Below are 16477 nucleotides of genomic sequence, written 5' to 3'. Positions count from 1 at the left end.
GACAGCTAACTTGAAATATTAGAATGAGACTTTGAGGCCAAGTAAATGTGAACTATTTCTAAGTCACTGTTTAGGTAAGTATTGGTTGCATCTTACTCAGTACACTGTGAAATAACTAAGTCTAAAAAGTACTTATTTACACATTCTTGTGCTCCACACAGAGCTTTATTCTTCGTTATTCTTAAATAAAATCTCAGGAAAATTTTCTAATAACACATATTCTCATTATCATAATTTTTTATAGTAATTATTTTCAGATGCTAAATTGAAATAACTTTAGCACACAATTATGTACTTATTAATGACCAATCATTTATACATAAACATCTACCTGCAAATGGTGAAGACTAAATCACATCAGGTATTGCATCTTATTTCATACTTCTGTGACCCCAAGATTAACCCATGTTTCATTCATAGTAGGTGCTTGATACATTTTTGATGCATTACTGAATATTTGTAACTCAGAGCCATGTGCTTGAACTTAGTTCTGTGTAAACACAGAATTGTGAGTACATGAGCTCTTCAAGTCAATCCAGATGGCAAATGAAATCTGAACCAGAAATTACTGAAAGGCTATACAGCCAAGAGCCTATTCACACATTAGTGAATGTGAATTGAAAATTGTTGATATATTTGAGTGTATTAGGCATATGAGCAAGGTCTGGAGAGTAACATATAGAAAATGTTTATATTGATTACATCTGATAACTTCCCACAAAAAAAAAGGTCTACTTGGGGGTTTTATCCTCTCAATCACAAAATTTCATGGACTTAAGATATGAATGCATTTTGTATATGGTAAGAAAAAAAAAAGACCTTTATCCAACAAGTGTTTTTATAAAGATCATCTTTCCACACACACACAAAAAAAATGTAGTTGTGATTTAAAACAACCATCTGTGACCTCTATATTTATGTTATAGTGAAAAAAGTAGTTTTCTAAGTTTCTGACAAAGGGATGTGTATTTTACATTAATTAAATGCCTATAATAGGTGCGAGGGTTCGATGCAGCAGTTAGGATACTGCTTGGGTGATCTGCATTCCACACCAAAGTGCACTGGACTCCATTTCCCCTTCACTTCTGATTCCACCCTCCTGCTAACATGGACCCTGGGAGGAGGCAAGTGATAGATCAAGTAGTTGAGTCCTGGGCGTCTACATGGGAAACTCACACTGACTTCCAGTCTCCTGGATTTGACCTCTCCCAGCCCCAGCGTTTTGGGAGTGAATCAACAGATCTTTCTATGTTTGTCTCTGTCTCTCTCTCTCTCTGTATCTCTGTGCCTTTCAAATAAATGAAAATAAATACATTTTAAATTTTTAACTCTTATTTTAATACTATGAATATCACAATATCATGTCCATTTATAAATCAGAAAATTGAAACAGAAAGGACTTAAATAATCTGCCAAAATAACAGTGATTATGTGGGGGTGTTTGTATTAGAACCCATGTACCTCTCATTCCCAAATCTAAGTTATTAAAAAATCATTATTTTGTGTTCCTGAAACCTTGCTGTTAATTTCTGAAGCCAACTCAAATTTGTGAAAGACTACTCATGTGAAAAAAAGAGAGAGGGAGGGAGAGATAGAGAAAGGGAGAGAGAGAAAGCGAAGAAAAACTGTCCATGGCACACTTAATTTAAAATAAATAACTAATAAAATTTTTAAAATATTTTTAAAAAGGTGATATATATGCACCCACTATCCACTCAAGAGTTTGTATTATCTGATACATGAGAAACAACAAGGTGCTGTTCTCAAAAACATCCAGTTATCTACTTTCCAAGAATAACCACTGTTTTCTCACTCTTAGTCTTTGGTTCTATGTTATGGTTTTAATATTTTATACTTTTATATATAATTTATGCATATTTATATTTTCAACTAGCTATTTAAAGAAAAAAAATAAGTCCAGAATTCTGGATACAAATTTTGCGTTCAGCATGAAGTGGCATCAGGCAAGTTATCTCAAAACACCTAACCACGAGTGCCATTCCAGTATACAGGTAAGGACGGCTGGGTCACTGCTTATGATGCAGGCGTCCCATATCAGAGTGCTGGTTCGGGGCCCGGCTGCTCTGCTTGTCATCCAGCTCCCCACTGATGCCTCTGGGAAAGAAGCAAATGACGGCACAGGTGCTTGGGACCATGATGCCCATGAAAGGGGCCAGAATGGAGCTCCTGGCAATTATCCTCAGCCTGAGCTGGTCCCAGCTGTTGCAGCCTTTTGGGGAGTGAACCAGAGGACAAAAGACATCTCCTGTCTCGCTCTCTTTCTCTCTCTATCCTTCTTTCAAGTAAATAAATTATATATATATATATGATATGTATCATATATATCATATATATACACACACGCATTTATACATACATATGAAGTAATAGAATACTTGTTTTTGAAGCATACCGTTCTGTGTATGAAGTCCCTTTCCATTCCTGAGCTCTATTATATATACGGTAGAGATCTGTGCCTATAGTAAATATTTTAATCCTGGAACACACTGGAGATGTATCCTATATCAATATCATCTTTCTGTATGTCAACTCTTGGTCACTAGTCAACCCACAAAACTGCTTCCAAATCTCGTTCCAACAGAAACAAGGCAACCCAAGGCCCCTGAAGTGGGTCACTGCTTCTGTTATCCATTCCAGATAGCAAATCCCAATTATTCCAACCCTAGTCCACTCAGGACTGGGTATACAATATTCCTTCTTTTTAGAATACAAAATATGACAGTACCTCAAAATGCTCGTGGAAATGGAACTAAAAGACAAATTATATTTTGGTGCAAAAAATTTTATACTCCATGCATACATGGGTCCTTCAAAAAGTTTATGAAAAATTCATATTATGAAAAAAACTATGCATATATTTCAAAATATCTGTACCACAGTAAACTTATCTTTCATTTCCATTTTCCTTGAACCCTTGGGAGCCCCTTCAAATACATGAAATAAAAATTTCCCAGTTCTCAGGTTTAGAAAAGAGGCCCCAAGAAAGAGAGCCTGTTTTGCCAGATCTTGTGCTTACTCACTTGTTAGAGAACAAGTACAAGCAGGAATTCTTCGTCCTAGAAAACACGATAATTTGCTAAAAGTAAATAAGTTTTCTTCAAAGGAATTACAGTTTCGTCAATAACACATAGAGTATATTTTTTAAATGTGCCAGACATTCTATACTTCGGAAACCAGACTGGAGCTCTAAGAAGTTTCTTTGACCAAATTTTTTCCCTGAACTTTGTAAACCTTCAAACTTAGGGCTTTTAGACAAATTAGCATTGAAAAGGAGGAAGTTGTTTAAGCATATTCACATAGTATATTTGTTTTCTCAAAGGCATTACCCATCATTTATCACTCTCCTAAATCATATGCATCTGAAAAGATATTCCTTACACTTTTTATGGGCTCATAGCCAGCATTTCAATGAATATTCAAAGAGAAAGTCTAAAGTGCTAAAGAACTTAGTGCATTACCACCCCAAACATCAAAGCCCCCAAACAAGGGACGCTAATGACTGCATTCTACTCTCACCCAACTCAATTCTTGCCTCCATAAATACAGAAAAGCTAAGGCCACATTTTTTATACTGAGAACCACACACAGCAGGGCCTCCCCGACACTATTTAGCTCTAAAATATTTCTCTAGCCTTATTAAAATTAGTCACACGCATCTTCATTTGTTTCACACATATCTGGAGCATTTTTATCTGTAAACACCAGGGAATATTTGCACAAGAATAGAAACTACACTATACACCAAGCAATTAAAAAACATTGGTCATGTTCTGACAATATAGCTTATAAAACGCAAGAACACTGAAGGCAAGATGTATTCTTATTCATAAAACCCAACTTCTATTCTTACTCATGAAACCCCATATGTATTCTTACTCATGAAATCCAGTGAATAGATGCTGGGATGCTGTCATGGGTCCCTTCCTAATTGCTAATCACAGACTGGCTTGATTATAAAGAAAAGAGGTTTATTTTGGTTCATACTTCTGGTTGAAGGGTTAGGGCCACATCTGGTGTTGGCCTTCTTGATGGCAGAGTCCAGAAGGGGCACAGGGCATCCCATGGTGACAGACAAAGAGTAGATGTCTGTGCGTGTATATGTGTGTATGTCCATCCTCTGGCAGCTTTAATATTTTTATTGGTTGATTGATTTGAAAATAAGCATTACAAGGCAGAGAGAAGGAGAGATTGTCCATTCGCTGGTTCACTTTCCAGATGGTCCCAATGGCCAGTGCTGGACCAGGCCAAACGCAGAGCCAGGAGTTTCCTCCAGGTCTACCACATGCATGGCAGGGGCCCAAGCATCTGGGTCACTTGGCACTGCTTTTCCCAGTCCATTAGCAGGAAGCAGGACTGGAAGCGAAGCAGCTGGGACATGAGCTGGTACCCATATAAGATACCACATTGTGGGCAACAGCTCTAACCACCATGTCATAATGCCAGCCCCTGGTCTCTCTTCTTAAAGAGCCATCAGCACTCAACTGAGACTCTACCCTGATGATTTTAGCAGATCCTAATCACTCCCAAAGAAGTCGCTTACAAACATCACAGAAGGACTAAGTGTCCACCCTCACCATGGGTATTAAACTCCAACATGAGGACTTGCATTGTGGCTAACAGGTTAAGCTTCCTCCCGCAATGCTGGCATCCCAAAGGGGCTCTTGTTGGAAACATGGCTGTTCTACTTCTGATCTAGTTGCCTGTTAATGTGCCTGGGAAAGCAGCAGAAGATGGCCCAAGTGCTTGGGCCCCTGCACCCACGTGGAAGACCTAGAAGAAGCTCCCAAGATCCCTAGCTTTGACATGGCCCAGCCCCAGTCATTGTGGTCATTTGGGGAATGAACCAGCAGACGGAGGATCTCTCTCTCTCTCTCTCTCTCTCTCTCTCTCTGTCTTCCTCTCTATGTCCTCTTCTCTTTTCAAATAATTAAAAAAATAAATCTTAAAATAAACTCCAACATAAATTTCAGAGGGGACAATCCACAGTCCAACCACAATAGTTGCCCATGGCACAAAGGTTCTCTCTTCAACTTTCAGTCTCATTATGTTTATGCTGGCTGGAGGGACCATCTGGAGGGTTCAAAGAAAGGCAGAAGGAATCCAGAAACCTAGGTTCAAGTTCTCACCGTGTACTACTTACTCCCTGTGATGACAGCCCCATCACGGAAACTTTCAGAGCCTCAGTTTCCTTATGTGTCCAAAGGAAATGATAAGGAAGGTCCATTTGATGATAAAGTTGAGAAGGTCAAAAGAATATGGGGAAGACAGGAGAGGCTACATGTTATCAAAGTAAAAATGTGAACAATGTGAAGACAGCATGAATGAGGAAGACAGTTCCCAGACGTGACACATATGGGTCTCAGGAGACATTTTCTTTCATGGGTCTTGACCCATCTGATGGTTTGCTAGTGATTCAGTGTTCCTCCCTGGGGTGTTTTAAGGATTTTGATTTCCATACAATGAGGTAGTCACATACTGCTTACTGATGAGGATGTGTTCCAAGAAATGTGTGTGATGTGTACTATGCAAACATCACAGAGTGCAATTACACAACATGCGTGCCACAAGGACACTAGGTGACAACAGCCTTTGGGGAGCACTGTCATTCACCAGACTGTCACTAGGCAGCACATGACCATGAATTCTTCACCTCAAACACAAAATGCTATAAGCACTCAACTACTAGGCATCTCTGATCAGAAAAGGCTATGGCAGGTGTTGTGGTACAGGAGTGAGGAAGCCTCTTAGAGCATCCCATACTAGAGTGCCGGATTTGAGTCCTGGCTCCAGCTACTGCTCACTCAGGAAGGCAGGAGGTGACGCTCAGGCCCTTGGGTCTCTGCCACCCACATGGGGGACCCAGATGGAGTTTCAGGCTCCTGGCTTCAGCCCAACACAGCCCTGGCTGCTGCAGGCTTTGGGGAATGGACGATGAGCTAGCAAATAGAAGCTCGCTCTCCCTCCCTCTCTCTCTCTCTCTCTCTCTCTCCCTCCCTCTCTCTCTCCCTCCCTCCCTCCCTCTCTCTGCCTTTCAAATAAATAAAATAACTTCTAAAATTTTAAGAAGAGGAAAAATCAGAGCAGAGGAATAGAATACCATCTTTTTAGAACGGTCAGTCAGCTAAACTGATGCCAAAGTGGTTTCAGACATTGCACAAGAACCTGAGATTATCCTAATAAGCACTTCAAGTCCACTTGCGGCCAAGGAAGAGGGCTCAGAAGACACTGATATCAGCAACCTGGCCAGGAGCCACTGGAGGCGACTCCGTGGTACACAGTGCATGTGCTGACAGTTCAACAGGGATGAGAAATGTCAGGAATGAGGAAAGCGTTCCACTCTCTTTCGCCTCCATCTCTGCCTCCCCATCACATAAATCAGATGTCGTCAATGGAAAATCCAACACAGGCAATATCAGATGTTGACAGTAAATATGGTTTTATCTACATCTCAGTCACAGTTCTCCAGCTAGTAAGATAGGTGTAGTGTGTTTAAAATTGTTAAAGTGTTCTTTAAACACTGACTTAAGTGCTTCCAGTAGCAAACTGATACGTAAAATTAGATTTTGTTTGGAAAACTCAACATATGCAGAAGAGGCACTTCTGACCTGTAAAGGTATGGTTTTGATTTTCTAGAATTATTATCATTGGGGGAGGGAGTGAAGTTCCAAGTACTGGTTCACTCCCCCAAATGGCTGTAACACCAGGGATGGTCAAGGCTGGAGCCGGGAACTCCATCCAGGTCTCCCACACGGGCAGCAGCGGCTCAAGCTCTTGGGCCATAACTGCTGCTTTCCCAGGTATATCAGCCAGGAGCTGGAAGGGAAGCAGAGCATTCAATACTGGAACTAGCACTCCACTATGGGATACCAGCATAAAAATCTGTGGCTTTACCCGCTGTACCCCAACACCAGCCCTTAAGTAGCTGTTGTTGTTGTTGTTGTTGTTGTTGTTGTTGTTTTAGAAATACATGATTGCTAGCAAGTCTTTTACTTTTACTTTTTTATTTTTTGACAGGCAGAGTGGACAGTGAAGGAGAGAGAGACAGAGAGAAAGGTCTTCCTTTGCCATTGGTTCACCCTCCAATGGCCGCCGCGGCCGGCACACTGCGGCCGGCGCACCGCGCTGATCCGATGGCAGGAGCCAGGTGCTTCTCCTGGTCTCCCATGGGGTGCAGGGCCCAAGCACTTGGGCCATCCTCCACTGCACTCCCTGGCCACAGCAGAGAGCTGGCCTGGAAGAGGGGCAACCGGGACAGAATCCGGCGCCCCGATCGGGACCGGTGCCGGCGCCGCAGGTGGAGGATTAGCCTAGTGAGCCGCGGCACTGGCCGTCTTTTACTTTCAACTACAAATATAAATTGTGACAGAAGAGCTGAGTAAGATAAATACCAACTATGCTCACTTTCTGGATTTCAATTAACACCTAATTTACAGTACTTCTTAATACAAATATGTGGCTGAGCTCTGAAGAACAACTTGACGGGATTGGCACATACTTCGTAAGGAGCTGACAAAACTAGCAGTCCACTAGTCAGCCCGCAATATCTCAAAATTCAAACGTCAATATCCGACTTTCAGGGCTGACAATGACAGGAACTAAGCAAGCAAGGGATTCTCTCCTCCTGCTTTCTGGAGAAGAATGCATTCTGTTTCATTCACTCATACCTCTGAGGCTAGAAGAAAACAAAAGCAAACTATTTCCTCCCCAAGTGTTACTATTCGGCGGATAACTAGAGGAAATCAATCACTCTACCATATTGCTAAGTCATCCTGCTATAACCAGGGCTAGGGCAAGGACTCTCCACTCCTCCACTGAGGAATTATCAGTCCACAATTCATTCCAGATCCTGGAAGATGAAAAGCCTGTAAGAGGATTCGAAACTCTGCTAATGTAGGAAATCCTACTTCCCCAGGAATCTTGCCAGGCACCTGAGCCCTGGCCTAGCCTGGACCTAACTTGGAGCTCCAGATGCTCTGGGTGGGGAGGGGACTCATTCCTGCAGTTCAGGAGAGCAGCACAGCATGCCCCCAGCAACCCCCAACCTCCCCAGATACCAGATGGCCCCAGCAGGATGTGCAATGCTTCATTGAAATGGATTATTTGCCTCTGTCTTTTCTAGGTATTCTGAGCAAAGCTTAAGGAGGGTTTCAGTTTTGTTTTCTGATGGGCAAAGACCCAGAGAAAGACAGACAATTTCCACCCATTGGTTCATTTCCCCAGTCCCATAATGCCTAAGGCTGGGGGGCGAATTGTAGCTGGGAGCAGGGTCCTCAACACAGGTCTCCCAACGGGGTGGCAGGAACTCAATTATTTGTGCTATCACCTGCTGCCTCTCAGGATAAAGCTGGAGTCAGAGTCGAAGTTGAGTATCAGTGTGGGTACCTTAGCCAACATCATACATGCTAGACTTAACGCCCACCAGGTGAGTCCCAATTCTAAGTACTTTAAGCAAAGCATATGAGTCTAACACATTGTTAGAACAACAAACAATATTCTAAAATGAAGGCTGGTAAATCACCAGCACTTGATGTTAGCTACCTGAGTCCCAGAAGACTTTAAAGGCCAACCTTTTTCCAGGAAACTACCTTGCCAGAGCCTCCACAGTTGGCAGTCCTAACTGATTATTCATGTGACTGATAGTTACAAGAAGATTTGAAAATAACATGTTTTAACTATAGATAAGACAGCTCAATTTCACACTGGGGAAAGTTGCTCAGATGTTCAAAAATAGGATTCAAACATATACATACATTGGAAAAGACAATATGGTTGGTTTCTGTGGAAGAAACTATAGACTTTTTTAGAAAGGAGATCATCACAATGGAAAGAGGAAAAGCTGTGGAATTGTATGTTAATTTTTCCAAAGGCATTTGTTAGACTCCTACAGCCTTTTAACTATTTTAGCATGGCTAAGTAAGCCCAAACAGAAAAAGTAGTCAGATAGGCAGCTACCTGAACAGAAACCATGACAACGTCATGTATTATTACATGAGAAGGCATGAAAGGTCTCTACAATGAAAGCTCAAAACAATGATGTAAGAAATCAAAGAGACACAAATAAATGGAAAGATATTGCATAAACATAGACTTGAGGAATTAATATTATTAAAATGTCCATCCTGCCCAAAAAAGACTACAGATTCAATGCAATTCATAGCAAAATATAAATGGACTCTTCACAGAAACAGAAAAACAATCACAAAATTCATATGAAACCACAAGACACTGAATATGCAAACCAATCTTGAGCAAAAAGAACAAAGCCAGAGGCAGCATACTATTCAACTTCAAAATGCACTAAAAAGTTATCATCATCAAAACAGCATGGAACTGGCATTAAAAAAAAAAAAAAAAAGACAGCTACACAAGAGAGCCCAGGAATAAACCCACCAACTTACAATCAAATGATTTTCTGCAAGGTGCCAAGAACACATATTTAGCCAAGGACACACATTCTTAGAGCAGTGGGCTGGATGTCGACCAGTGAAAAAATGACTGTCCCCCATCTATCACCCTAAACCTAATCTAAATGGATAGAAGACATAAATGTAAAATCTGAAACTATAAAACCACTAGAAGAAAATGGAAATACTCTACACCACTAGTTTGGGCAAGGACTTTTTTGGACAATAACATAAAAGTAGAGACAATTAAAGAGAGACAACAGATTATATCAGAGCAAAAAGCTCCCCCACCGCAAAGGAAATAATCAAGAGAGTGAAGAAACAGCCTTCGGAATGGGAGAAAATATTTGCAAACTATGCTTCTGACAAGGGGCTAATATCCAGAATACACAAAGAACTCAAACTCAACAGCAGCAAAGCAAATAATCCAGTTAGGCTCTGAATTTGCAAATGAAGGATCTGCTTCAGAGACAAACAGTGGGAAGATGTCAGGAGGCTTTGCAAACACTCCCTCCCCCTACCAAAAAAGAAAAAGACAATGAGGGAGTCTAGAGCTGGTCCAGTCCGAGGGTTTATATTTAAGAAAATATCTAATAACAGTAACTGCCATTTGTAGGCCCCAAATGGGAAAGAGCCCTTAAGACAAGGGCTCAATAATTCCTACTGGCAAAGGAAGAACAGAAGTCAAACATACGGAAAATGATGCCTTATCCCATCCCTTTTGCGAAAACTGTATTTTGGCCTCTTCTAAGTTGGCACCGGAGGCAGAAGGGGAAAAAAAAATCCATGATCTGAGGAATGAAAACTAAAACAGAAGAGACTGGTTAGGAGAAGCAGATCTCTGAAATACACTTTTTAAATGAGAACTTGGCAGTCTAAAGAGGCGCCGACTAAGAAATAAATGTTTGGATATATAAAATGATGATGGAATAAAGTAGAAGCTGAGTTGAATATCAAATTCTAAAGGGCCACACCTGACAGGCTGCCAGTCCAGCCAGAAAGTACAACGCGGAAAGCCAAAAGAATGAATATAATCTTACGTAGAAATTGCAAAGTTACAGAAATTATCCCAGGCTACTGTACCAGGACACTAGGGTACCGGTTATGAAGAAAGACAGAAAGAATTCTCTAGGATGCCAAGACTCTTTCTATATAAACAAGCTTGCAGAAGCTACCCAAAAGGCAAATTCAACCTTGCAGCCACTGACCTTTAAGCACCACTCGATTTTCCAAGGAAAAGAGCAATCAGGAGCCTTAAGGTGGAGATTCATGTTCTTTGGAGGGGGGGGGGGGGCTGATGTATGTCCAAAGAGATTACCCTTCTGAACAAACATTTCACTTCACCAGTCTCACACGTTTCTCAGTCACAACAGTCTCCGTCTCCCTCATTAGATAGTCCATTGGCAACTGCCTGCACTTTGCTAACAGCCCCTAAAATACAGAAAAGAAAGAAGAAAGGAAGGGAGAGGGTGGGAGGGGGAGAAGGAAGGCCTTGTGTTAATAGTCAGTTCATCAGGCCTCTGCTTTTCCAGATTTCTACACAAATCTGCCAGAAGATTAACTGGCAGACTGCATCTGGCCCAGCTCAGATGAACACTTACTGATACAGGACAACAAGGAAACAGGACACCACCGGCTGGGCGCTGGACCAGACTCCTGCAACATCAGCCCCCCAGTGTCCCCGGGGACCTGTCTGAACTAGAAAAAATAAGAGAAACCTGCCCATTCAGATGACCAAGGACTACGCCAAAGAGAGCCAGAGGCTCCTCAGAATTACCTACACTTCTGTGTATACAAAGTACCTATGTGAGTATTCTGTCTTAATGGATCTGGCCACATAGTGATACTTATTTGAAGCTGTGTTTTACTAACTTGCCTTCTTTCATATAGACCAAAAGGTGCCCTTCTACATCAACATGCAATAAAATGAATACAAGGCTTCCTTCCTGCCCTATAGTTGCATAATTTGGTATCACAGTTCTGATAGGCATACAAATCGGATTCGATTTCACAAATATTGTAAGGTTGGCACAGTTTTTAACAAGTTTAACAAGTTATAGCTCAGGATAGTGCCCCATGGGCAACGTGCAGTTGATCTTATTTAGAACAGAAGTTGGTAGAGAAGTAAGGCTATGCATCCCAGCAAAGCGCTGAGAACACACTCAGGTCTTATCAGTCATACCCCATCGCCTGCCTTGATAAGCATTAAAAACCTGTTATGATCTCTGTCCTCAAGGTTTTGGGCTTGCAAAATATGAACCTATGCTTTTAGCCACTTCTTTTAACCAAGTATGACAATAACTGCAGCTCTATTACTCTGGATTCCTAGTAAACCTAAACCAATTTCTGCTGTTTGTCTCCAACAGCCAGCTAAAAGTGTAGTGTGATTATTAAATACGACCAGGCTCTACAGTCATCGGACTAGGAATCGAGTGCTGGCTAATCTTAAAAGAGGTTTTAGGCAAAGGCTGATAGAGGAACGGTTTTCCTATCTGTGTAATGGGGAGATTAAAAAACTTCTACCCTCTTGGGTTGTTCTGAACACCAGGTCAAATAATGTACTGAAAAGTGTTTGAAACATTCAGCTATGGGTGTCCTTGGGCCCCTACACCACGGAGTAGTTTGAGGAATATTGAGCCTCCCCTCACAGAAGTTCAGGAGGGCTCTTTGGAGTTCATGGGCCAAGGCCTCCATTCGCTACATGGAAAGGGAAAATCAAAGGCAGCCCCAGGGTGGGGGCAGGATGCTCCCTGGGCTTTGGCCTGGCCTCCATTCCCAGACCTGTTCTCGCCTTGTTACCTCAGTGACCTTGTGCACTCTCGTTAGGGATATCAGTGAATTACCTGGTGTTTTTCATTCTGTGACTTCAAATTGTGCTTGTCTCACTTAGTAGCAAAAGGAGGCATCAAGATTTTTCCACTGTCACCAAGCCAGTAAACGAAAACGTTTCATTTCTCTAAATTCAGAAAGCAGAGTGGAGCATTTTAGAAGGAATCTTCAATTCTGCGAGTACTTCGCAGCCTTCCACCAGAGACATTATTTCTCTCACACAGGCAGGCGCTCGTCTCCTCCACCCAAAGATGGGGAGAAGTGAGATGACAACAATTGGCTCAAACTCGAGCTGTAGCTACTTTGAACTATAGTATCAAAGGGGGCGGGGAATAAAGGCTATAAATTTTTTTTTTAATTTGCTCTATGTGTTTTCCCCCTTAGGAAAATAAACCTGGACGCTCGATGTGCCTGTGAATACACACTGTGCAAACGCTCCACAGGGAAGGCTGGCTGAATTTTCCTAGACGGTCTTCAGAAATAATGGACCTCCGTTCTACGTCACCACACAGAAGCAACACAGTTTTCACTGGGTTGCAAGCATCACTCAGCACATTGGTAGCGGGGCGCCCAGGACCCACTCAGCGGAACGCCCTCCTCCTATCCAGACCACCAGGCAGGACGCAAGACACTTGGGTGGGAAACCAGGTGATGTGTTTCTGGAGAGAACCTGGAGGTGAAACTGAATCGCGTCAGAATTCTCTGAGCTCCTCCCAGCAAGCGTCTAAGCTCCTCTGAGTTTTGAGTGAGTCTGTGCATCAAGGGTGCGCTCACTACTGGTAACTGGAATACAACACGCACACCCTCCGTGTCAGCACAAGGCGTCATCCAACTACCCGGGGGACGGACGGGCAGCACTTCCCTTCGCTGGGGACGCGCCTCCTCCCTCCAGCACCAGGAGCAAGAAACGCCAGCCACAGAGGGCCAACCCCACCCGCCGCCGCCACCGCCAGCCCGCAGCGACCCTGGGAAGTCACAGGCGGGGACCGGAGGCACTGGCCCGCTCCCTTTCTCGAAGCTTCGCCACGGGACTCACGCAGCCCTGCCAAGTCCGCCCCCTCCAGCCCCCTGGAACCTTCGTCCCAAAGTTAGCCGCGGGTCCACGCTGCGCTCGGGTCACCTCTACCGCCACCCGGGCGAGCGAGGCCGCGGCCGCCTCCGGGCGCCGCGCTCACGTGGTCGCGGGGCGCCGCACGTGGGGGCTCCGACCTGGGGCGGCGGGCGGCCGGCACCGCCCCGCGCGCGCGGGCGGCGGCGCCAGATGCGAGCCCGGGAGGCCAAAGACCCGGGGCGCGGAGGGGGCACCCGGGGCGCCGAGCGGGTCCCTCTGCAGCTCCCGGGGCCGTCCTCAGGCGGGAAGGCACAAGTTTGAATGGGGTAGCAACTTGCAAGGAAAAATAATTAAATTTATGGGGGGGGGGGGGAGATTTTCAAGGGACAAATGCAAAGGACTCCCATCTCGAAGTGAGTTCTTCCAAGGTGGCCACAATCCCCTCCTAGCTGGAACTCACGCTTGGAATGCCCGCCAGAGGAGGGGGGCGTGTAGAGGCGTCTCCAGGTGGCAACGCCATCCCCAGCCACCCCGTGGCGGCGGGGACCCTGCCCGCCCGGTTCTCGGCCGCCGGGGAACCGCGCCCTGGAACAAAGAGGCGGTGCGGGGAGCCGGCGGAGTGCGGGTATTTCGAAGCCAGGGGCAGCCAAGCTGTCTCCCTGACTCGTTTCGGTTTTGCTGGGGCAGGAACTCCAGGACGCGCGCTGCCCAAAACTAGGGGCCGGGAGTTGGCACGGGGGCCCCGGGCTCCGCGCTCCCGCCGAGTCGGGACGGGGCGGCGGAGGGGCTGCCGAGCGCGGGGTGGAAGCAGGTGAGCTCCCACCGCCCCCCGTCGGAAGCGCGCCGCCGTCCCGGCCCCGGCCAGGCACTTACCGGCTTTGCACGGGTCCTTGTAATCTAGGCTCTCCGTCCTGTCCTCTTCGCTCCCATCCAAAGCGTAAAAATCGTCCCCGAGGCCAGCGCAGACCCACGGCTGCCCGGAGAACACGACCCCCGAGGCCACCAGCCACACGAGCATCCTCGGGGAAAGCGCGTCCAGCCCCATCCTCCTCCCCCGGAGGCCACGGAGGGGACGGGACGCGGAGCGCAGGCGGCCGCGGCCGTGCGGGGCGCAGGGGACCGGTGCTCCGCGCCCCCCACCCCCGCCGCCGCCGCGGGGAGGCTCCTCGGCGGGACCCGGGGTGTTCAGGTGTCCGGAGACATGCGGGTGCCGGCGGGACAGGAGAGAGGGCGGGCGCCGCCTGCTAGCCCCGCGCACGGGCAGGGGGAAGTTGGCCGGGGGCCCGCGGGTGGGCGGAGGGCAGGTGAGGCGCTGGGCTCCCGGAGGCGGGCGGCGCGGGCGCTCGCCGCCGGCCCGAGCGTCCTCCCGGAGGCCGAACTTCCCACGGCCGGCCGCGGCTCGGCGAGCGGGCGCCCCCGCGGGCTCAGCTGCGCCCGGAGCTCGGGCTCCCGCGCCGCGCCGCCGCCGCCGCGGCGACTACCAGGACCGAGCGGCCGAGCGCGAGCTGCCGCCGCCGCCGCCGCCTGCGCCCGCCGCCGCTCCGGGAAGATGAATCCGGTCTGCACATCAGCACCGCTGAACTGAAAGGGGAGACCGAGCAAGGGGGTGGGGGGCAGGCATCTCCGCGCCGCCAGCCCGTCCAAGCCTGCGGGAGCCCGCAGAGCGCCTGACGGCGAGGAGAGCGCAAGGGTGAGGCTTTGGGGATGCACTGTTGGCCCTTCTCCCCCGCCCGCCCGCCCGCCGGGCTTTTTCTTTCTTTCTTTTTTTTTTTTTTTTTCCCCTACCCTCTTCCTAACTTGAAAAAAAAAAAAAAAAATGTTCGCAGCATTTAACCCAATCACTCGCGTCCTGCTTACTTATTCATACAATCAGGGTCAGGATCCGGGCCGCAGCCTCCTCTCTGACTCCTTTTGATAGCCTTACACAAACAGACACGAGCGCGCTCGCTCCATTGATGGCTCCCAAAGCTAAAAAAAAAAAAAGGATGCGTTAGGTTTGCGAAGTCTGCAGACAGCAATTAATGGATGACGTGCGTCCCTGCGGGGAGTGCCAGACCGGGGGTGGCGAGGGGGATCGTGACAACTTTGCTGCCGATCTGCGTCTCCCCTCCCCCGCAAACAGCTCGTGCGTTTCTCTCCCGGGCTGCTGCTGGCACCCTCGGGCAACTCAGGGAACAGTTGGGAAAGCGTGTGCGTGAGCCTTCGCCACAGCTGACTGTGAAAGTGTCCCAACAAAGTTTTTTTTTTTTTTTTTTTTAAGAACTCAGATCGCCAGAGCTGCAATTAAAAATATATATATATGCCAAGTGGAGTTACTGACTGCAGCAGCGGGCACTGCCCAGATCGCCCGGGCTCACGTGGGCGCAGGGAGGGCCGGGGCCGGAACCCTCGGGAGCGCATTCTCCGGGGCCCTCCTGGCTGCTCTGCACCCCCGGGCTTCGCTCGCCTTACTTCGGGCGGAGAGTGTGCCAAGCCCGGCGGCGGAACCGGCGAGGTAAACCACACGTCAGCTGGCGGACTCGAGACAAACACAGGTTGTGGGAAATTGGGGTAGGAAAAAAAAAAAAACAATCAGAGGGAATCTCTGCAAAAGCCCCCGGTGTGCGCGATTGCGAGGTTTCCCCACAGCTGCTAGTCGTTCCCAAAATAGGTGAGGAGGGAAGGGTGATTCGGGAACTGCGCCTTGTCCGGCTGAATCTTCCAACTGTCGCTTTAGCAGGGACTTCGAGGAAACCCATAGTTGCTTTCGCATCGTTATTGGACACACACGCCCCCTTTTCCAATTAAATGTAGACACGGAGTCTCATCTAGAGAGAGGTGTAGGTGCACACACACACACACACCTTCCAAGGACAAAGCCAGCCACTGGTTTGGAGATTCAATACCAGGCTTCAGATAAGTTTGTTAGAGGAAAGAAAAAGGCGGATGTTGAAAATTGTCGACCATCTGCCCCTTTGATGGAGATGAAGGGACAGGAGGAGGAGGTGGACCAGAAGTGACTGGACGTTCTTGGAAAAGCTGGCACTTCCCAGGGGCCACTGCACTGAGGATGCCTGTTCTGTATTCTTAAACTTCTGACCTCCCCAGGGTACACAGCAGACACCAGATTTTAAAAAAGTTCCATAAGCAGGTAAAGGCCTTTGGTTTTGAAATCTCTTGCTGAGTCATTCTG

General features: G+C 46.7%; 1 protein-coding gene across 1 annotated transcript in view; it reads right to left on the bottom strand.

Moving 5' to 3' along the window:
- LOC108175735 (tolloid-like protein 1) overlaps positions 1-15018 on the bottom strand; it is a 170174-nt gene extending 155156 nt beyond the window's left edge. The window contains exon 1 of the mRNA XM_089301760.1: positions 14179-15018. Coding sequence (XP_089157886.1) covers positions 14179-14350 — 172 coding nt within the window. The 5' untranslated portion in view covers positions 14351-15018. The remainder of the gene's footprint in view (positions 1-14178) is intronic.
- Positions 15019-16477: the final 1459 nt, after the last annotated feature.

This window comes from Oryctolagus cuniculus, chromosome 8 (genome assembly GCF_051225735.1).
Source record: "Oryctolagus cuniculus isolate XC-2025 breed Fujian yellow rabbit chromosome 8, ASM5122573v1, whole genome shotgun sequence".
Lineage (NCBI taxonomy): Eukaryota > Metazoa > Chordata > Mammalia > Lagomorpha > Leporidae > Oryctolagus > Oryctolagus cuniculus.
Note: the sequence above shows the minus strand (reverse complement) of the source record. Positions and strands in the feature narration are given on the sequence as shown.